We start from the raw sequence: 23576 nt of genomic DNA, 5'->3' as shown, positions 1-23576 counted from the left end.
CCCTATAAAAAACTCCGTTTTCTCCCTTCGCCGCACTCTTGCTCTTGTGTGCCCCCCGGCTTCTCGCGTTCCAGCTTTCCGGCGATCTCATTCCTCTGGTTTCGGCGATCTCCGGTGCTCTTTCTTCGTTCCTCCTCTTCGTTGCAAGGTTCTCTTTCTTTCCCTCTTTGTTTCCAGCGTTTTCTTTGCATTTTTTTCCCAAGTTTTCGTCTTCGGGATACTGTTCCGTTGCCATCTTGCTTTTATCTTCTGCCTTCGTCTTTTTTGGTTTCGTTCGCTCGGATAATGACCCAATCTTCTCAACCCGAAGACCAAACCCTCGGCCCATGGTACACTACCATGGAGTCGCGCTTCGATCGGCGCGACGCCGATCTTTTGATAGAAAACTTTGACATCCCTTCTGATTTCGAAGTCAGTTTACCCGGTCCCTCCGCTCGGCCTCATAAATCGCCGTGTGGAGCCTTTTGTGTTTTCCGCGACCAGTTCACAGCCGGTCTGCGATTTCCCATTCATCCTTTCATCGTTGACGTCTGCAACTTTTTTGGCATTCCGCTCGGAAGCCTAGTCCCCAATACCTTCTGCCTTTTATGCGGCGTCGTTGTCCTATTCAAAATCCACCATATCCCCCTCCGACCGGAGGTTTTCTATTATTTTTATTACCCTAAATAGTCCGAGCTGGACACATATATGTTCCAGGCTCGGCCTGGTCTAGTTTTCTTCAATAAACTTCCTTCTTCCAATAAGCATTGGAAAGAATTTTATTTCTACCTCCGCATGCCCGAGCCGGCCCCCTTTCTGACGAAGTGGCAGATCGGACCACCAACCTCCCCAGAGCTCAAAAGATTCAAGACCCGGCCGGATTATCTACACGCTGCCAATATGCTTGCCGGTCTGCGATTCGACATCAACAAATTCCTCCCAGAAGGGGTTATGTACATATTCGGCTTGAGTCCGATCAGAACCCCCCTCCCGAGCGGCTTCGGTAAGAATTTTACTTGAACATTTGCCTTGATTGCTAACTGATTTTCTTATTTTTCCTTTGCAGCGAATATTGTCATGGAGTCGGTCATGGCTGGTATTCTGAAGAGAAAGGCGACGGCGCTCGAAGCCGCGGCAGCCAAAGAAATGGAGACGCTCGGCATCTAACCGGTCGGCTCGCATGAAGGGGAGAGCGGGACTCATGAAGAGTCGGCCGCTCAGGCCTCTCAGCAGAACGTGGCAAGCGGAGCCACCCCCAGCGGAGGACCAACTGTCCAAGAGGAAGGTTCCGCTCGGGAAGAGGAACAACCTGGACAAAAGAGGCGCCGAGTGGAGACTCCACTCCGATCGGCCGCGTCCGCGGTCCAACCATCCGAGCGGGTTACTGCAACCGCTCGCAGCAAGGCTCCAGAGGTCGAGGCTATTTCCTCCGACCGGACCCCTTCTCAGTTGGACGCGTCGGCGGACCCTCTTGAGGCTGTTCCAGTCAGCGTCCTTCCGCCTGCCCCTCGTCAAGTCCAGCGTTCAACCATTTTATCCCAGTTTTCGGCGCCGGCCTCCGATCCTTCTCCGGCATCTGCCCAGACAACTCCCGGTCGGCGCCGCACCATCCGGGTCTCCCTGCACCTCCCGACTGAGGAATTAATGCTCGAAGCCGATCGGCCAACAACGCCCGAGCACCTGATTACCATGAAAGGGCCCTTAGCTGAAATGTGGGCCGACGCTCGGGCGCGCGTCGCACTGATCCCCCTCAGTAATCTGGCCAATAGCCACATGCAACAGGCTACGGGGGTAAGTTTATTTCATATAGTCCGTTACGCATTCTTTCCGATCGGCTTCTAACACCTTGCTCGTGACAGAGATGGGTGGAGAAGATCGCCGTTTGCAGTCGTCTGGCGATGGTGGACATAGAATTAAAGAAGCTTAAGGCTCTGAGCGGCCCTTATGGCTCACAAGGTCCATCATATGCCGAGCTGCAAAAAGAGCTCCAAAAGACTCAAGATTTGTTGGCGGCTGAGCAAAAGAAGACAACCGATCAGGCCCACGCTTTGGCCGAGCTCGAGCGGCAAGTCAAGTCGCTCGACCAAAAAATAAACTTGGCCACCACTCGGAAAAACACGGCCATCTCCGATCTGGAGAAAAAGAATGTCGAGGCTCGGGGGCTGGAGCAGAAAGTGAAGGAGCTGATGGACCAACTGGCCAAAGAGAAGGTTGCCTGAACGGACGAGGTGGCAAAGCTTGAGGCGGCTTTACAAGAACACAAGGCAGCCGCCGATGCTTCCCGAGCGGCCCTTAAAGAATACCAGGTGGCCGAACCAAGCCGAGTTGCTGCCCTGCAACAGAAATACATCTGTTCGGTCGAATTTTCAGAGAAGGTCTGCGAGCGGATGTACACTGCCTTCGACCTTACTATGACCGCCACGACGACATATTTGAAGTCCAAGGGGCAATTTCCCGAGTCCACCGTCATCCCGGACGCAGATCAAGTGGCGCTCCTCGATAACATCCCGAAGGATCTTTACGATTATTTAGAGTAGAAGCTTAAATGTAATCTAGCCGCTTGGCGATAAACTATCACCTTTTGTAATTCGGCCGCTCGGCCTTAGTTTCTTTAATATAATCTCCTTTTGCTTGCTTTGTCCTTTTGCTAATCAATATGTGTGCTGTCCGCTTGCCTCTTATCATACCTCTCGTGTTCGGAAGGAATTTTTACGAAGTATTTTGAGTAAGTATTCCGCTTGGATGAATATGTCCTGCTATGCCAGAAGATGTTGTTCGCGGATAGTGAAGTACCTTCGGGTACTGGGCCGAGCGGAACATAGAGGCGGTCGAACGATTATCGATGGCGAATACCTTTGGGTATTTGTTCGCAAGTCTTTTTTATTGCCTTCTTCAGCTCGGAGGATTTATAGTCGCCGGCTCGACTCTAGATATTTAACGTCGGAGCTCGACGGTATTCCGGCCGGAAGATTTATAGACACCGGCTCGTCTCTCGATTTTTAACGTCGGAGCTCGACGGTCTTCCGCTCGGCAGATTTATAGACGCCGGCTCGTCTCTTGATTTTTAACGTCGGAGCTCGACGGTCTTCCGCTCGGAAGATTTATAGACGCCGGCTCGTCTCTCGATTTTTAACGTCGGAGCTCGACGGTCTTCTGCTAGGAAGATGTATAGACGCCGGCTCGTCTCTCGATTTTTAATGTCGGAGCTCGACGGTCTTCCGCTCGGAAGATTTATAGACGCCGGCTCATCTCTCGATTTTTAACGTCGGAGCTCGATGGTCTTCCGCTTGGAAGATTTATAGACGCCGACTCGTCTCTCGATTTTTAACGTCGGAGCTCGACGGCCTTCCGCTCGGAGGGTTTATAGACGCCGGCTCGTCTCTCGATTTTTAACGTCGGAGCTCGGCGCTTGCTCGGAAGATTTATAGACGACGGCTCATCTCTCGATTTTAACGCCGAACTCGGCGGTCTTCCGCGGAAGATTTATAGACGCAGCTCGCCTCTCGATTTTTAACGCCGGAGCTCGACGGCCTTCCGCCGGAGGGTTTATAGACACCGCTCGCCTCGATTTTTAACGCCGAGCTCGACGGTCTTCCTTCGCCGAAGATTTATGACGCCGGCTCGCCTCTCGATTTTAACGTCGAGCTCGGCGGTCTTCCGCTTGGAAGATTTATAGACGCCTCTCTCGATTTTAACGCCGGAGCTCGACGGTCTTCCGCCGAGAAGATTTATAGACGTCGGCTCGCCTCTCGATTTTTAACGTCGGAGCTCGACGGTCTTCCGGCCTGAGGGTTTATAGTCGTCGGCGCGACTCTCGATATTTAACGTCGGAGCTCGACGGTCTTCCGGCCGGAAGATTTATAAACGCCGGCTCGACTCTAACGTCGGAGCTCGACGGTCTTCCGCTCGGAAGATTTATAGACGCCGGCTCGTCTCTCGATTTTTAACGTCGAAGCTCGACGGTCTTTCACTCGCAGGGTTTATAGACGCCGGCTCGTCTCTCGATTTTTAACGTCGGAGCTCGACGGCCGGAGGGTTTATAGACGCTGGCTCATCTCTCGATTTTTAACGTCGGAGTTCGACGGCCGGAGGGTTTATAGACGCTGGCTCGTCTCTCGATTTTTAACGTCGGAGCTCGACGGTCTTCCGCTCGGAGGGTTTATAGACGCTGGCTCGTCTCTTGATTTTTAACGTCGGAGCTCGACGGTCTTTTGCTCGGAGGGTTTATAGACACCGGCTCGTCTCTCGATTTTTAACGTCGGAGCTCGACGGTCTTCCGCTCGGAGGGTTTATAGACGCCGGCTCGTCTCTCGATTTTTAACGTCGGAGCTCGACGGTCTTCCGCTCGGAGGGTTTATAGACGCCGGCTCGTCTCTCGATTTTTAACGTCGGAGCTCGACGGTCTTCCGCTCGGAGGGTTTATAGACGCCGGCTCGTCTCTCAATTTTTAATGTCGGGGCTAGACGACCTTTAAGGCTAATTTTAACCCGGATGATATACGCCCTACCGGGCGGCGAGGGGTCTTCGTCTTCGATGACTTGGCTTGGATAATTTTTACGCCCGGCCGAACGGCACGGGGTCTTCGCCATTGAGTCGGTGGCTCAGATCTTATACATCATGGAGATAGGCCGCTCGGCGGATAATACCAATTGCATTTTTTAACATTTTGCTTCCTGTATTTCAAATATACAGCCAAACGGAAAATATACAGCATACATTATATTGGCGCACCTTTCACCCTGCCCCAGAAAGGCTGGAGATAATTTACGCTTCATCCGCTCGGCGGTGCTCCCCCTTGAATGCCGGCTGGATCTTTGTCTCAGGGGAAGCGTCCGCTCGGGGAGCCTTGCCTGTTGTGACTTCAGGAGACGTTCGGAATAGGGTCCGATGAAATGCAACCGTGGCAGGCGTTGCTTCTGCTTGGCCATCTGATGCTGACGTTGTTTGTTGCTTCAGCCGCTCGGCTTACGCATTCTCTCTCTGTTACTCCACGACCTTAGCTGCTCTTGCCTTGATTAGAGCGTCGAGCTCCTTCATGGAGAGCATCACCGTGTGCGGTCGTCCAACTTCGTCCATTGCTTCCGATCGGATACAAGAGCGTTCCCACAGACGGCGCCAAATTGATCTTGTCCGAACGCTGAATCAACGGACGCTGGGCACGTGGCGTTCTCTGAGTTGCTGGCGTAGATCTTCGACCGGTCATATGGACCTCCGGCGAATCTGAAGGAAGTCGGGCCGGGAAGGGGTTCCCGGCGACGACCCTCCGACGCTCAAGTCAGGTAAGTGGACAACGAAGAGGTGGCTCACAATCTCAGAGAAAATATGCGTGTGTACCTCCGGTGAAGTGCGAGGCTCCTTATATAGAGCTAGGAAGGAGCTCATGCACACAAACCGAGGTGTATACGTGTCCCCAGCCCATATCTCAGTAAGGGCTTGTCAGAAAGCTTACTTGACACCATACTGCTACAGTCCAAGCACGTCTTCGATGGGACAGCGGAACCCTTTGTCGTAAGGTTTGGAGTATGGCCTGGTTATAGAGCATGCCCACCGTCAGAAGATGTTCCTTGTCCTTTTCTCCTTACTCCATGGCGGGCGTCCGGCCGACCGGCATTCACCTCACGTCCGGCCGGTCATACATACTGGTCTACTTAGGAGATTCCTGGTAATGTGCTCGGTGGAGACTGTTCGCAGTATGCTACTTTATGCCTTTGGCCAAACGAGCTAAATCTTCATGCGATAGTGTCACGGTGGTGAGTCATCCAGTCTTTTCCATCCTCACATTTTAGATGGAGGTGAAGTTCTCACAGATGATACCAAATATAATCCTGTCTGAAATCGATGGAGATGAAATGTTGGATACGTGGCTCGGATGTTAACCAAATGAAGACTTCTTGATGTTAAAAGATAACTTCAAAGCACTCTTGCATATCAAAAGGAGTATTAATGACTAGGCTAGGGAAGGGGTCCCCGGTCTAGGCCCTTTAATGCTCAAGTCAATGATTGGTAGAAGATGATGAAGAGTAGTATGAATGAACGGTGGAAATCGTGTAGTCTTGCATACTGTGAGTATATCTATGCCTATAAATGGAGATCCCTTTTATAGTGTTACTATTTGTTTGTGTGTGAATCTCAAAGTATTTTTAGAAAATGACATACCATAAAGATACTCTACACCTTTCCCAAAATAGACCCACAATCTCTATGTTTGGTAGAGAGGAATCTTCTGATGGCTTGCATATAGAATATTTGTTGTCCTCTGTGGCAGAAAACATCAAAAAGGAATATGAGGTTATTAGGCTAGGGGCCCACAATCCACTTACCAGGCAAACCGATAGAGCTTTTCCTATGGCCCGTGTCGGGACACTTCAGAGCTAGAGGGGGAGTGAATGTTGGGACCGTTGGCCGGCTAGAAGGGGGTTGAATAACCCTACACAATTGACAAGAAACAAACCCTTCTCAAACTTAAAAGAACACTTGCCTAAAATAAAATAAAAAAATAAACTAAAAGATGAGGCTCACAGATTTTACTGTTGGTGCAGTGAGCACCAGATGATCGAACCTGAGTTTTGATTATGGCAAAGGGTTCAAAGTTAAGCTGTGGTGTTATCTAATAAGGTTCATGGAGCTTGCAGGAAAGTCCTAAGTGATACTTAGGCAAAAGGCCTAGCTGCGGTTAGGCAAGGTGAAAACCCTAGGGGGTGATAGCCCTAGGTTCTAGGGGGTGGTAACCCTAGGTGAAGGAAAAATCCTAAGGGGGGGGGGGGGGTAACCTTAAGTCCTAGAGGGTGGTAACCCTATGTAGAGAAAAACCCTAAGGGGTAGCAACCTTAGGTCCTAGGGGGTGGTAACCCTAGGTGGAGGAAAATCCTAAGGGGGGGGGGGGTAACCTTAGGTCCTAGGGGGTGGTAACCCTAGGTGTAGAAAAATCCTAGGGGGCGGTAACCCTAGGTCCTAGGGGTGGTAACCCTAGGCGGAAAGTCCAGTCAGTCTGGAGGACCGGACTGACACCAGGTAATCTCTCCTGAGGGGAGTAGGTAAGGATGTGCTCCTCGTAGAGGGAACAGTAGGCGTCGAGTCGACCTAGGGTTTCCGGTCGAAAATCCGAAGTCAGACCCGGACAGTCCGATGACTGTCAATCACTTAATTTGTCATATTTTATGTGTGCTAACTTTGTCTTGCAGGGTATGTGTGTGTTGGGTGAACTAACATGCTTTGTAGGGACAAATGAGCAAGGAAAGCCTCGGATGAACAGTGTCCGAGGCACCTCCATGGAGCTTGGAGGAGCATCGGGTGCGAGCCAGCAGAAGTCTGCGCAAAAGACTTGGAGGCGCCTCGGACGTCGCTGGAGGCGCCTTGGACCAGGCGTTGGAGGCACCTTGGAGGCGCCTTCAAAGGGATAAGGCACGACCGGATCAGCGCTTATCACCACGGCGGACTCGGGGCTTGGAGGAGCCTCGGACAGGCTTGGAGGCGCCTCCAGCACTGTATAAAAGAGGGATTCGAGCAGTACCTTTTTCCAACAATTGTCAAGTTATTCTTTAACTATTTTCTACTCAAGAGTCGACCCTAGAGTGTTGTTGCTGTCCCCGATGACCCGAAGCTTCATTTACTATTATTCTGTTGTCGGTATTGTTTCAATTTTAGTTGTACTTATTCCTACTTGTACTCATTTACGATATTTTAGTGATTTCCCAAAGTAAACGCTCAACGAGCGTGGGCCTTGGAGTAGAAGTCGCCCAAGGCTCCGAACCAAGTAAAACCACTTGGGTCTTCTGTGTTTGTTTCTTATTTCCGTTGCGTTACTCGTTGTTTTTACGAATCTGAAACGAGTGAAAGCCACGAGCGTTATTCACCCCCCTCTAGCGCTTCTCGATCCAACATTTACTTGGTTAAAACCAGAGAGGTTGTTAATCCAAGGAAATGAATCGCACTAAGTATCTCCTTCAGGCAGAGAAGCCTCTTATAACAGTGAAAACATAAAAAGATGAAGCTAAACTAACAAAGTGAAGCCCACAAGTGTTGGAACTCAAATTGCTTGTTGTTTAGCTTCTGTACAAATACTGTATTGATAGCCTTAGTCGGGGCACTTGGAAGGGTTCCAGGCGCCTAGAAGGGGATCAAACTTTATCCCCTTCGCAATGGATCACGGTCAAATGTGATCTCGATAATATCACATTCCGGGCACCCGGACCCTTAAAGTCAACAATGTTGACTTTTTTCGGTCCGGACCCTCTGCTCCGATGCTGCTCGTCTCAGTCCGGGTCTTTTGCTCCGGCTCTGCTTGCTTGGGTGATTTTAGCCATCCGGAATATGGTTCACCCGAACCCAACTTCCGGCCTTCTCGAGTAACCTTCCGCTCCGGCTTCTCATCCCTTGGAAACGCCTCGCGCCTCCTTCTCGTCCGCCCATGTACTCTTCTGCAGCACCTCATCCCTCGAACACATCAAGCCCGTCAGCTCTCTTTCGTGTCGTCCTTCTCACTAGTTGCGTCTTTTGCTCGACTTCCTGTGCTCCTAAGCTCCTTCACACTTAGATACAGGGTTAAACACAACAGGACCTAACTTAACCTGTTTGATCACATTAAAACAACCTTGGGGCACCAATAATCTTCCCCTTTTTAATATGAGCAACTCAAGTTAAGATAGGGTAAAAAGAACTATAAATTTAGAATAATAAATTTTGCAATAAAGTGTAAAACGTAAAATATTTAAAAATTTAAGCTACAACTACCTCCCCCTAAACTTAATTCTCCCATTTTCCCCCTTTTATCACATAAAAAATGGGGTACCAAGAAAAATCTAAGGGTAACTTTTATAAAACTTTGAATTTCCAAAAATATTTTCAAGTAAACTCTGATTTTAAAAATATTGATAACAATTTTGATAGCGTTAATAATGCGATAATTTTAGAAACATTTGATAAGTAAAAAAACATTTTCTAAGTAAAAAAATGAAAATTTTCTGAGTTAAACATATTTTTCAAGAATTAATTTTTATAGAAAGTTTAGTAAAGTAAATCTGAAAAAAAATATAAAAAAAAGTTTTTAAATGAAAAAAACATTCTAAGGAAAAATTTTCTAAGTTTAAAACATGTTTTTGGTAAAGCACAAAAAAAATTTTTAAAAAAAAGTTAAAACATTTTTGCATAGAAAAATTTTAGAGTTTTCCAAAAAAAATTGAATAACTATTCAAAGCATTATCTAATTTCAATTTTAATGTTTTATCAGTTAGTCAATTAAGCATTTTATTTCAATATTTGACTTTCAAGCTGTGGCGAGGTACTAGGCCTTCTTGGTTATTGGATCACCAACTGCTTCTAGACAAAGCCACATAAAGAAATTAGATGTTTAATGTACTTTCTGAAAGCCCTAAGTCCAATTTAAAATTTTTAATTAAGACAAGACTTTGGAACCCAATAAAGGTTCCTTCAAATTGGGTTAATTAGAAATTTCTTAGGGACATATTTCTTTGAAATATTTCTAATTTTCCCTTTATGATATTTAAAATACCAGTTTAAATTATATCTTCTAATATTTGTGCTATATGTACATGTATGATTTTTCAATTCTTTTTTTTTGTAGATTGTCATTTTGTAGCTATAATTTATCAAAATCTTCTAGTGGGCAGGACTTTGCTAGAATTACATTTAGTTCTTTAATTTATTTTTCTAATTTACAACAATCTTTAGATAATAATTTTATGAATTTAAACATTTTATCGGGAGGAAGAGATCGTACCCGACTTACCTCGTCGATCTCATTATCCGTGGCTCCCCCTGAACTGCTGCTTTCTTTCGATGTTGTTCCCCCTTCATCAATGCTCTCGATGCTCATTTCGGAAGAGCTTTCTTCGTATTCGTCTTGATGACTTGCCATCCATGCAAGCCAAGAGAAAGCCTCAACTTCCGATTCAAACGACATTTCGTCCCATGTCACTTTTAAAGTCTTGTACTTGTTCGTTTGGACAGGCTTTTTTCCTTTGTCCTTATCCTTGTTCCTTAGCTTAGGGTAGTTGTCCTTAACGTGTCATTCTTCGTTGTAGTGGTAGAATCTAATTATCCTTTTCTTTCTACCCTGCGGATGGTTAACTTTTCTTGATTTAAACAATTTTTTAAAACGCCTTACCATCAAAACCATTTCTTCATCGTCGAGAGAGGATTCTGACTCATGTTCGTCTCTGGTTGCCTTGAAGGTGATATTGTACTTCGACTCTTTCGAACCTGCACATCTCGATTCATGCACTTCAAAAGTTGAAAATAATTCTTCTAAGGTAATAGATTTTAAGCCCTTAGAGATATAGAAGGCATCTACTAGTGATGCCCATTTTGTATTTCTAGGGAAGGAATTAAGAGTGTACCTTAGCGAATCTTGGTTGCTTACCTTTTCTCCGAGATTCGAAAGTCCAGCGATGAGCTCCTTAATCCTCGAGTGAAGTTGTGCAATCATTTCATCTTTTTCAAATCGCAGGTTAGTAAGCTGGTTGCGAAGTAAGTCCCGTCTCGTGAGCTTGGCTTCGGATGTCCCTTCGTGTAGCTTAAGGAACTTCTCCCAAAGCTCCTTTGTTGAGTTGTAGGTGCCAATTCGGTTGACTTCTTGTGACAGAAGGATGCTCAGCATATGAAATTCTGCTTTAACATTTGCCACATAGTCAGTCTGCTTCTTCTTCGTCCACTGGTATTCTTCCTTACCCTCGAGTGATACAAAACTGAACTTCATTATTAAAAGTAATTCAAAGTCGGTTTTAAAGAATACCTACATTCACTTTTTCTAGCTAGCGAATTCCCCTTCGAATTTCGGTGAGTATATACTTGGTCCGACCATTGATTTGGTGTTTCGATTGGCGGTTAGTCCTCCTGACGCGTCCTGGTTCTGATATCACTTGTTGGGACCGTTGGTCGGCTAGAAGGGAGGTTGAATAGCCCTGCACAATTAATAAGAAACAAACCTTTCTCAGACTTAAAAGAACACTTGCATAAAATAAAATAAAGAAATAAACTAAAAGACGAGGCTCACAAATTTTACTTGGTTACAACCAGAGAGGTTTTAATCCAAGGAAATGAATCACACTAAGTTTCTCCTTCAGGCGGAGAAACTCTTACAACAATAAAAGTGCAAAAAGATGAAGCTAAACTAACAAAGTGAAGCGCACAAGTGTTAGAACACAAATTGCTTGTTATTTAGCTTCTGGAACAAGGTTGTATTTATAGCCTTGGCCGGGGTGCCTGGAAGGGTTCCAGGCGCCTGGAAGGGGATAAAACTTTATCCCCTTCGCAATATATCGCAGTTAAACGTGATTTGGATAATATCACATTCCGGATGCTCGAACTGATTGCAGGCGCTTGGATCCTTAAAGTCAACAATGTTGACTTTTTTCGGTCCGGACCCTCTGCTCTGGTGTTGCTCACCTCGGTCTGGGCCCTCTGCTCCGGTGCTGCTCGTCTCGGTCTGAGTCTTCCGCTCCGGCTCTTCTTGCTTGGGTGACTTCGCCCATCCGGAATAGGGCTCACTTGAACCCAACTTTCGACCTTCTCGAGCAACCTTCCGCTCTGGCTTCCCTCGGAAACGCCTCGCGCCTCCTTCTCGTCCACCCACGTACTCTTCCGTAGCACCTCGTCCCTCGAACGCACCGAGCCCATCGGCTTTCTCCCGTGCCATCCTTCTCGCTAGTTACGTCTTTTGCTCGACTTCCTGTGCTCCTAAGCTCTTACACACTTAGACACAGGGTTAAACACAACAAGACCTAACTTAACTTGTTTGATCACATCAAAACAAACTTGGGGTATCAACAGTGAATAGCTTCTCATATTTCGATGATGATGATTTGTAGTGAAAAAGACTCGAAGCAAGCTCCCACTGCTAATACAAGGATTTACTTGGTATCCATCTCAAGAAGAGGTGACTAATCCAAGGATCCAAACGATGCGCACTCTCCACTATGAATACAAACTCCTTCTCGGAACAACTAGAGGTGGAGACACCTCGTACAAGACTCTCACAAGCATAGAACTCAAAATAAGAAGTAAATATATGATAAAACAAATGAAAACCTTCTTGCTTGATCTCTTGTAGATTGTAGATGTCTCTGGACCAGTTGGAAAGTGCAGCAACACTTGTCTTCCAAGACTCTAAATCCAACAAACAGTAGCGGAGAAGATGGAGTCAAGATATTTTTTTTCATTTTAACCTCGCTGTCACCTTTATATTTGCGTTATCTAAGGCTTCCAATCGATTGAGCCTCCTCCCAATCGATTGCCACATCAAATCCCAACGATCCCAACCATCCAAAACCTGCATCCAACGCAACAGTCATATCCCAATCGATTGACCAATTGATTGGATGTAGCTGGATCGATCAGTTAATCGATCCAGAGGCTTTCTGTGAATCATAGAAAGCCCAGAATCGATTGACCAATCGATTTTGGCTTTTCCTCACGTCACTGCAAGAAATCGAACCTCAATCAATCGATCGATTGGCGGTGCCCAATCAATCAGCTAATCGATTGGGAACCTCTTTGTGCTTGGGAGAATGTCTCCCAATCAATCACCCAATCGATTGTGCCCCTTTTTCTCGCAGTACTCTCTCAATCGATCGGCTGATCAATTAGGCTCTGGTTCAATTGATCTCTTGATCAACTTGACCAACCCTAACTCGTCTAACTCAAGTATAGGGTTCTCAAACCCAACATCCGGTCAACCTTGACCTATTAGGACTTTGTCACCAAGTGTATGGTCAATTTTTTAACCCACTTGGACTTTTCTCTCCATGCCAAGTGTCTGGTCCTCCTGGACCCTCCTGAATTTCCACGTGTCTGGCTTCACCCACCAGGACTTCCTTACTGCCTAGCTTCACCCACCAGGACTTCCTTACTGCCTAGCTTCACTCACCAGGACTTCCTTACTGCCTAGCTTCACTTACCAGGACTTCCTTACTGTCTAGCTTCACTCATTAGGACTTTCACCTGGCTTCATTCACCAAGATTTTCATCTGCCTAGTTTTACTCACTAGGGCTTTCACCTGGCTTTACTCACCAGGATTTTTTATTTGTCTAGCTTCACTCACTAGGTCTTTCACCTGGCTTCACTCATCAAGATTTTCCTTTTGTCTAGCTTCACTCACTAGGTCTTTCACTTGGCTTTACTCACTAGGATTTCCCTTCTATCTGACTTCACTCATCAGGAATTTCCCACCAAGTGTCTGGTCAAGACTGACCCACTTGGATTTTCATCTTCTGCTAACCTTCCCGCTGGCCTTCCCAGTCAAGTATCCGGTCAACCTTGATCTACTTGACTCTTCTTCACATTAAACTGGTCAATCTTGACCAATCTCTCCGAACGGACGATTGCTCCTGCAATCTTCATACATTGTCAAAATAATCTTTATATATTGTCAAACATCAAAACTCGCACATTACGACTCAAGCTTGAGCCAATTCAAGCTTAGCCAACCTGGTCAACCTTGACCTAAGAAAATTGCACCAACAATCTCTCTCTTTTTGATGTTTGACAATACCTTTAAGTTAGGCTAATCCATAGCTTCAACTTTTTCTTCATGTCAAAGCATAAATGAGGGTTTTTCTTCATTCTCTCCCTTTTCTAGAGGGAAAACTCCCCTTTTGGGTAATGAAGGCCTAACTTAAACCCTACATTCTCCCTCATCAAAAACTCTCCCCCTGAAGAGTTATCCATACGTGTTCACAACATCACAATGAAGGTCTCATATTCTTTATTGTCTCCAATGCTCACCTTTAAGCATTAAACCACTTCACAATGTTCATCCTAGAACATTCATACTTCACAATGAAGACATTCAATCTTCCATTGTTTTCTACTGCTCAACCTTGAGCATTTACTATAACGGAGGTTTTACAACCTTCCATGGTTTCAAAAATTATTTTCATGTCTTTAAGGAGTATCTCCTCCTCAAAACATGGTCTAAATTTCTATCATTACACCAACAATGATTAGGAATTTCTAAAACTTTAGGAAACCTAAAATTTGAAGTTTTGAGGTCTAAAATCTAATAATAAAACTAAACCTCATCCTAAACTTCAATTTAATCTTCTTTAACCAATCTAATCTTGTTTTCATCAAGAAAACTACCCTTGAATATTCAAAAATAAATTTCATAGGGTTTAGGATGGTCTATATGACTAAAAATAGCTTAATGGACTGAAATCAGACCTTTCAGCTAAATCAGCCTTTCAATCGATTGACTAATCGATTGGAGCCTTTCAATTCATCCACTAATCAATTTCGCAAGCTTCTGTTCGTGAAAAGTACCCTTGAATCGATCACCTGATCAATCTAGGCAGGGTCAATCGATCGATTGATCGATTCTGTGAGCTTCTACTAATAAGAAAACCCAATTCAATCGATCAACTGATCGGTCAAACTTTCCCAGTCAATCGGCTGATCAATTGAACTTTCCCAATCGATCGGCTGATCGATTGAGTTTCTGATTTCCTGAACTTAAATTTTAATCAAAATTTAGAAATACCCCAATAATTCTATAAAATTCTAAAAATTATAAAAATTCTTGTAGACATTATTTAAGACATATATTATTAAGGAAAAATAGTTTTTTAAGAAAATAATTCCTATTTTAAAAATTGGCACAAAATTAGAAACTCTTGAAAACTTCAATGATTTTCTCTAGTTTGTGTCAAACTTTTTAATAATGATTACTATCAAAAGATAGTCTACACCAAGGTTTTCCAAAAATATTTTGAAATAATTTTCAAAATTAATTTCCAACCATATTCTTTGGGCTAAATATATATGACTTGTACATTAGCTTTCTTAATGATTAAGTAACACATAACTATATATTTTAATGAAGCTAAAACTCAAATTGATGCACTAAATCAACATCTTGAGTCTAGTTCATCATTCTAACATCGCACTTATATCTAATGTGTACTAAAACATATGTAAGTTATCTTATAGTCTTTGTGAAATATAGAATTTGATTTTGTCCTAAATTAAGGGATCATGCATATTTATATAGGCATTGTAATCTTGATTATCCACCTAGAATGACACTTGTTGATAAGTTCCCTTACCACACTTGTTTGTAAATGCCATTATCCTTAATTATAAGAAATTTTAAATAATGCATGATGACTTATGACATACATCAAAATGAGTAATTTTTGAAAGAAAAATATACTATAGCTACATGATGTATGTATGACACGACATGATATTTTTGTTGTGTTTTCATAATAAAATGAATGTAAAATATGATGTCATGACATATGATGGGCAAACAATTATGATAATTTAGTATAAATAAATATACCTAGATTATCTATCTAAGTATCTCTAGATCTTTGATAACTTAAAATTAATCCTAGATTGCCCTTATCTTCCTAAGAAAATATCAAAATCCCAACTTGATATTTCTTGACTGTTTTCTATTTGTGTTCATTTAAATTAAGTCCAATTCCTCAAAATTTGGCACATTTTACTCTTTCAATGAGTAATCAATTAATCTATTTCATTTTCAAGGTGTAATAATACCTTGAAAATGACTTTCAAGTATCAACTTTTTCAAGGTTAGGCTAACTACCCTTCCAATTAAAGTTGACACTCTCTAAACCCGTTTAGGGTGTAGAGAATATACTCCTAGGAACCAAAAATCTATTGGTGCTCCTTGAGTGTTCTAGGTATTCACTAGGGATAACTTTCCTAGTTACTTTCCTAATGACCTTCCTAGGCTTCTTAGAAGCCTTGGTCATGCTCCTCTCCTCTAGGTCAACTCTAGGGATAACTTCCTTTGTAATCTTCTTAGTGACTTCCTTAGCCTTCTTAGAAGCCTTAGTCACTTTGGTCTTCTCAAGGTTAGTTCTAGGGATGAACTACCTTGTAACCTTGACTTAACTCCTAAACCTAGGGTTAGTTCCATAACTATATGGAACTCTATGATAAGGAGACACATCCTTCTTGGCTTTAGTTTTGTATCCCAAATCTCTATGGCTATAGGATGACTCTTGCATTCCTAAACCTAGGTTGTGCTCATCTTGTCTCTTAAATATATTTTTCATTCTTTTTAGGGTCTTTTCCAACTTATCGAGCCTTGACCTTAAGGCTTGGTTTTTCATCCTTAAATTCTTAGATTTTGATTTTTCATTAGGTCCTTGAGCATTTCTATTTCTAGGCTTATATCTAAAATCCATAGAATTTTTGCCTAGATTGTTATTTACCATCCTAACCTTTAGTGAGGTGGTCCTGGTATGAAAAGCTACATTTTTTTTTTTAATCCTATCATGCCTTCTATTTTCATGATAAATAGCATTGAAATGATATAAATTATTTCTAGCATACTTTTTATTATAACTTAAAGGAGTTGGTTCAATAAACGACACCTTGGGTTTGCTCTTAAGAGCTCCCCCTTGACTTGTGCTTCCTCCTTTGACTTTGGTTGGATTCTTCCCCTTTGGACATTGACTTCGGTAATGTCCATTTTATTTACACAAGAAGCACATAATGTGCTCCTTACTCTTGTGTAGCATATGACCGACCTCCTTAGGCTTCTCCTTACCCTTTGATGCCACTTAACCCTTCTTCTTAGTCAATTTAGGGCACTTACTCTTGCAGTGCCCTTTTTCCATACACTCAAAACAAATGATATGATCTTTATTATTTACAATTAAAATTTCTACACCTTTACTTGTAGGGATGACACTTTCTCCATTTGATATGAATGAAGAGACTTCTTCTTGATCCAACATTGATGTTCCACGCCCCCCCCCCCTCTCAATCCTTGAGGTGGAGGCTTCTCTATCTTCATCCTCTTGTACATGAAACGAAGAGTATGCTCCCTCTTTGCCTTTTTCGTTGCACTCCTTTGAGGATGAAACTTCTTGGACTTCTTCTTCCGATGTTGAGCACCTCTCAACCTTGGAGTCCTCTTTTTGTTGATCCAATGAGTTACCTTCTTTAGATTTTTCTTGACTTGGTGTAGTGGAGGGTTCTTCATGGATCTTCACCAACTTACTCCAAAGCTCCATGGCATCTTTGTATTCTCCTATCTTGCTCAAGATGTCGCTAGGCAATAAATTGACCAATAACTTGGTCACTTTGTCATTTGCCTCACATCTTTGAACTTTCTCCTTGCTCCATTTGTTCTTCTTGATAATTTTGCCTTTGCTATCCTTTGGAGCTTCAAAATCTTCCATTAGAGCAAATCATTGCTCTATCTCCATCATGAAGAAGTTTTCGATTCTTGATTTCCAAGAATCGAAGTTTGTCATTGTGAATGGTGGAGGCACCCTTGTGTTGAAACCGAGTCCATATCAGAATTCCATCTTGAAGTTAAGCCTTTGATGAAGTCTCTGACTTAATGAAATTTGGACTTTAACTTCTTCTTCCTCTAGCTCGTTGCCCTTTCGACGATGAGTCCAATAAAGAGTGGTCTCACTCTGATACCACTTATTGAGACACTTCGGAGCTAGAGGAGGGTGAATAGCTTCTCACACTTAGATGATGATGATTTGCAGCGAAATAGACTCAAAGCAAGCTCCCAATGCTAATACAAGGATTTACTTGGTATCCACCTCAAGAAGAGGTGACTAATCCAAGGATCCACACGGTGCACACTCTCCACTATGAACACAAACTCCTTCTCGGAACAACCGGAAGTGGAGAAACCTCATACAAGACTCTCACAAGCATGCAACTCAAAATAAGAAGTAAATACACATTAAAAAAAAATGAAAATCTTCTTAATTGATCTCTTCTAGCTTGTAGATGCTTCTGGATCAGTTGGAAAGTGCAACAACATTTGTCTTCCAAGGCTCTAGGTCCGGCGAACAGTAGCAGAGAAGATGGAGTCAAGAGATTTTTCATTTGAGCCTCGTTGTCGCCTTTATATCTACATGATCTAGTTCTCCCAATTGATTGAGCCTCCTCCCAATCTATTGGGTCTCCTCCCAATCGATTGCCACATAAGATCCCAACGATCCCAGTCGTCCAAAACCTGCATTCTGCGTAACAGTCATATCCTAATCGATTGGTCAATCAATTGGGTGTAGCTGGATTGATCAGTTGATCGATCCAGAGGCTTTCTGTGATTTCACAGAAAGCCCCGAAATTGATTGACCAATCGATTCCGATTTTTTCTCGCGTCACTGGGAGAAATCGAACCCTAATCGATCGACCGATTGATTGTTGGTGCCCATTTGATCGGCTGATCAATTGGGAACTTCTATGTACTCACGAGAATGTCTCCCAATCGATTGGGCTCCTTTTTCTCGCAGCACTCTCCCAATCGATGGATTGATCGATTGAGCTCTGATTCAATTGATCTCTTGATCAACTTGACCAACCCTAACTTGTCTAACTCAAGTCTAGCGTTCTCACACCCAAGATCCGGTCAACCTTGACTTGTTGGGATTTCGTCACCAAGTGTTCGGTCAATCTTTTGACCCACTTGGACTTTTCTCTCCGTGCCAAGTGTCTGGTCCTCTTGAACCCACCTGGATTTCCATGTGTCTGGCTTCACTCACCAGGACTTCCTTACTGCCTAGCTTCACTCATTAGGGCTTTCATCGGGCTTCACTCACCAGGATTTTCATCTGCCTAACTTCACTCACTAGGGCTTTTACCTGACTTCACTCACCAGGATTTTTCATTTGCCTAGCTTGACTCACTAGGTCTTTCACCTTACTTCACTCACCAGGATTTTTCATATTCCTAGCTTCACTTACTAGGTCTTTCACCTAATTTTATTTACCAGGATTTCTCTTATGTTTAGTTTCACTCACTAGGTCTTTCACCTGACTTTATTTACCAAGATTTCCCTTCTGTCTGACTTCACTCACCGGGACTTTCCCACCAAGTGTCTTTTCAAGACCGACCCACTTAGATTTTCATCTTATGTTAACCTTCCTGTTGGCCTTCCCAATCAAGTATCCGATCAACCTTGATTTACTTGACTCTTCTTCATATTAAACTGGTCAACCTTGACAATCTTCCCAAACAGACGATTGCTCCTACAATCTCCATACATTATCAAAACAATCTTCATATATTGTCAAATATCGAAACTCACACATTACGACTCAAGCTTGAGTCAATTCAAGCTTAGTTAACTTGATCAACCTTGACCTAGGGAAATTGCACCAATAGCCCGGTCGACAGTTGCTTAGTTGATTGGACATATAGAATGCTATCGGGAAATCGTGCCTTACTCAGCCTATCGGTTTTAACCAAAGAGTTCAATCAGATCGGACATCCATTCTATCCGATCAGACCGTAGTTCCAATCGACTGAACTTCTCAACCGAGCTATTCAGTTGTGTTATCTTAAAGAAATCTTGACCCTGGAGAGTGCTGACTCGTCTTGAGCTATTCGTCCATATTGAGAGGCTTGGCGTCCGACCGACCCGATGGTCTAGTCGGATAACCTCTTGGCCCAATGGTCTGACTGGTCCAATCTTGGCTGCGACGATTGACTGCTCTGGCTTCAAGGGTTCATCCTTCCTTGACTTTAACCACTATGTTAGCCGACCTCCTGGACTTTGACCCGACTAAGGGGGTCCACCTCATTTGCCATATAAATGTATGAGATCTATATCAGAGGACTAACGATCAAGAAAGAAGAATTGGATTCAAGTAAGATAATGAAATTAAGCTTTCTTTCAAGTAATTAATCTTTTCTTACATTGCCAAAAATTTCTACACGAGATTCGTACCATTAGAAGACCTGACTGACATATATAATCTGCATGTGTATGAGAAGGATAGATGATCACCTGGACACCTTGAAGCCTTGCCATATAGAAGGCACACTGGTTATCTGACAGAGAAGAGTGCAATCATATATATGTCCCTGTGTAAGAACATCATTTCTTCTCTTTAATTTCAGAGCTGCAGAAAGTCCTCTGTAAAGGAAAGAGCCACGCCACGGAGTGTGAGAGAGGAGAGAAAGAGCATCTGATAAATGATAGATGATCTCCCTCTTTTTCACCTCGATCTGTCTTTTGATGATTCAAGAACCTCCTTGGGTTTGATGCCTAAAGAGGAAAGTGATGAAGTAGATTTATGTGCTTAAGATTCTTTTAAGTCTTCTTTGCCTCTTTTTTTCTTCTTCTTCTTGGAAATTTCAAGCTTTTGAAGCACCATGATGGGGTATCCAAATCTTGATCACTACTACCATGAAGAGCTTCATAGTCTCCCTTCCTTAGCCACAGCTCCGGATTTCTACGATCTTGCGAGCAACAAGATACTACTGTAAGTGTTGGAATTGAAATCTCTACTTTTCCACTTCAATTCCTCCGTTCTTTCACGAACAGCTTTAATTGTAATACTATTTGGATGGCGGACTAAAATTTTGTGCAGGAACTGGAGTGACGGCCTATCAAATGCCAATGGCGGAGAGTTGTCATCCAACCAAAGAGATCGGAGCTTAAACCATGAGGCATCACTTATAAGCTCGCAAGTTATTCAAGAGCTAGGATTTCAGTACTGGCTTGTCAACAAGGAACCAGTAGTTATGAACCAGCTGCCCCATGAAGAACATTCACGCCAACTCAACCTAGAGAAGGTGAAAGAAGAGTTGGGCCTTCAGCCGTTGCCGGGAAACTTGTCAGAAGGCTTGAGCTTCGATGTCTACAACTACATGACGCCGGCAACTCCAGCACTGGGGTGGTCTTCCTTGGACATGGTTCTTCCCGCGCTGGAACAGTTGGCTTCTGGTCTTGACCACCATCCGCAGGAATCAATTCCGGGTTCCTTCCTCGTCCACCAAAAGGTGGGTACATGCTCTCCTTTAGAACATTATGTATCGAGCTCAGCTCAATTGCTAGAGAATTAGCAAAATTTTCAAGCAGAATTCGATTGAAGGTAGTATCTCAAACTCACATCTTGATCCTTTCTTTAAACAAAAGCAGACACTCGAACAGTAGTTACCCTATTTGATATTTTTAGATTTATTAAAATTAACTGTCAAACATTTTATAAATTTTTAATAAAAATAACCTTGTTACATGACATCTGTTAATTATAAAAGTACGAAAGAAATTTATTAAGATTCATAAAGTTCAAAATGATCATTTTTTGACCATTCATAAAGTTTCACTGATATATATTATGGGTAAAATAACATGATCAGCCAACGGCAATGGCTTTCCAACTCTTATTTAGCATTTACTTTACTTTTCCCTCATCTAGTTACAATTTCTCCTAAGCTCAATGTTTCGATTTCACTGTTAGTTTCAGGACCTATAGTACCAATGGAAATAGAGTACATCTCTTTTCAGCTTTACTGAATGACATATCTTTTGATAAAGTAACAGTGATGACAAAAAAAAAACATGAGAGAAAGTCATTGTTGCTCTTTAGTTTGCTTGCTAACTTCTTTCTCTTAACTGCTGCATACTTTGAAGATGCACTCTTTGATCAGTGGGATAACAGAAGAAAACAGAGCATGCAATTCTACCTGGGAACGAAGACCATCTCAAACACCACCACTCAGAAAGCCTCGGTTTGACCAGCGCTCTCCTTTCTCTCCTTTAAAGGTATGTGTGTGCATATATACAAAGGATCTTGGAGGAAAATGACTGACATAGAGTTGAAGCACAGATGCATTTTTGAGTTTTTTTTTCTTTTTCTTTTGGTTTCATCTTTGATTATTTTAATCTTTTCTTTTTTAAAAAAAAAAAAAAAAGGTTCGAAAGGAGAAACTGGGAGACAGAATAGCAGCATTGCAGCAGCTGGTGGCACCGTTTGGCAAGGTAAATTAATGATTAAATACAAAAACACTCTATTTATTCTTTTTTACTTAAAAGACAATATTATCGATTATAATCATCAAATCATGTCCATTTTCTTCTTCATATTGTCCAGAAGAAGCATTCCTTTCAAGCCTAGTTATGATGTGTCTTTCAGCGCGTCATTTATGTTATGTCCTTAGACCTTTCAATCTTCCAAAATATCTACATGTCCTCTAAGATTGGAGGCACAAGATAGCTAATTATTCATTGTAGTCGTCTGTGTATAGACCTCAAGATAGTTGAAGAAATTTATGTGAACTAAGACTGTAAAAGTATGTCCCTGACGTGAGTTTACCTTTCCTTTCCAAGTACTTACCAATGGAATTCATAAGAACTATGGCAGTAGAACTGCATTTGAGTGAGAGAAGAATTTGAAATTAGCATTTATATATGTTTGATTCGTTTATGTGACATGGAGATGGAGCAGATTTAGTGAAGCATATATTTTGTTAGAACAACTGAGTTTCTTTTCTTTACGTTCTGTTTCAATTTTTTGTTTATTTTTTAAAATGGAGTAATCCAATTGGGCATATATACATGCAGACAGACACAGCTTCAGTGTTAATGGAGGCGATTGGATACATCAAGTTTCTTCTGGACCAAGTCGAGGTAATTGTTAATCCCAATATATGATAATACACCTGAACTGATTGATGTTTTATTTTTATGTGTCAACTAATATAAACAATAAACTGTGTTTGCATTTGTCTTTCCTCAATATACGCATTTCCCAGAAGTTATGTGGAAGATACATGAAATTATCTGGCAATAAAAGATCAAGAACAGCATTGCAAGAGGCATGTATCAGTTAAAACTATTCATTTTTTCTAAAATGACTACAGCTCATTATGGGTTTATGGTTATCGATTTACTAAAATGTTTTTTTTATTACTAGGCGTCAAACTTGGAGAGTTTGGGGCCAAAGCAAGATTTAAGGAGTAGAGGACTTTGTTTAGTACCATTGTCGTGCACATCATACATGACAAGCGAGCAAGGAGTTTGGCCTCCCTCAAACTATGGAGGAACTGATTGAATTTTACTGCATTATTGTTTGTGAAGAGTTTTAGGTTTATTTTAAGTGACTTGCTAGTGACTGATTCCTCTGTGTTCTGTTTCCTGTACGTCTCCATTAGTTTCTTCCTGCATATCATCCATTTTTCACTTGTAATACAACCAGGCCAGGGCGTGCAACAAGTTAATGGAGCAGACTTGTATTGTCTTCCACTGAATGCAAAACTGAATGATCTGTATTAATACGACAATATAAATCAATAAAACAAAAGAGAAACTATCAGAGACCAACATGAAACATTGAGGACTCAGATGAAAAGATTGCATTTCATTGAGGGAAAAGAAATTCTAATTCCCAAACTTTCCTTGGAACGATGATGACTGGAGCGCTGCTTTCCAATGGTGGAAGCAGCACTGAAACTGCCAAAGATTAAGCAGGTTGCGACAGAAGGAAATGGGGGAAGCTTTTCAAGTGGCTTAAAGCTTTGATTTTGTCCAAGTGTTTTGTTGCTGAAAATATACAAGTACAGAGAGTGAGGATATATCAAAGAGTTTTACGCACATACCCTGGACACAATCTATCAGAGACTCTTCCACCGTTATTATGTAAATATAATTAAATTCTGTGGCGGAGCGAAGGATTTTATTATTATTTTATATTTAGGTATTGTATTTTAATATTTTTTTTTACCATTTCTATCTTATATATATATTTTTTAGATGTGAGGCTATTTAAAAATTTTAGGATGGTGAGTTTTAATAAAATTTTTTAGAATTTCCTTCATTTTCATAGGTATTGTACTTTATATATTA

The 23576-nt window shown here is 42.4% G+C and overlaps 1 protein-coding gene across 1 annotated transcript; it reads left to right on the top strand.

Annotated features, from left to right (window-relative positions):
• Positions 1–19730: 19730 nt before the first annotated feature.
• On the top strand, positions 19731–23029 carry LOC121983270 (transcription factor bHLH110-like). Its single transcript, XM_042536216.1, has 7 exons — positions 19731–20211; positions 20320–20731; positions 21366–21497; positions 21648–21713; positions 22296–22361; positions 22487–22549; positions 22648–23029. The coding sequence occupies exons 1-7, from the start codon at positions 20102–20104 to the stop codon at positions 22783–22785; spliced, it is 987 nt and encodes a 328-aa protein (XP_042392150.1). The 5' UTR covers positions 19731–20101; the 3' UTR covers positions 22786–23029.
• Positions 23030–23576: the final 547 nt, after the last annotated feature.

This window comes from Zingiber officinale, chromosome 5A, assembly GCF_018446385.1.
Source record: "Zingiber officinale cultivar Zhangliang chromosome 5A, Zo_v1.1, whole genome shotgun sequence".
NCBI classification, from domain to species: Eukaryota; Viridiplantae; Streptophyta; class Magnoliopsida; order Zingiberales; family Zingiberaceae; genus Zingiber; species Zingiber officinale.
The sequence above is the reverse complement of the archived record's forward strand: the minus strand, read 5'-3'. Positions and strand labels throughout refer to the sequence as shown.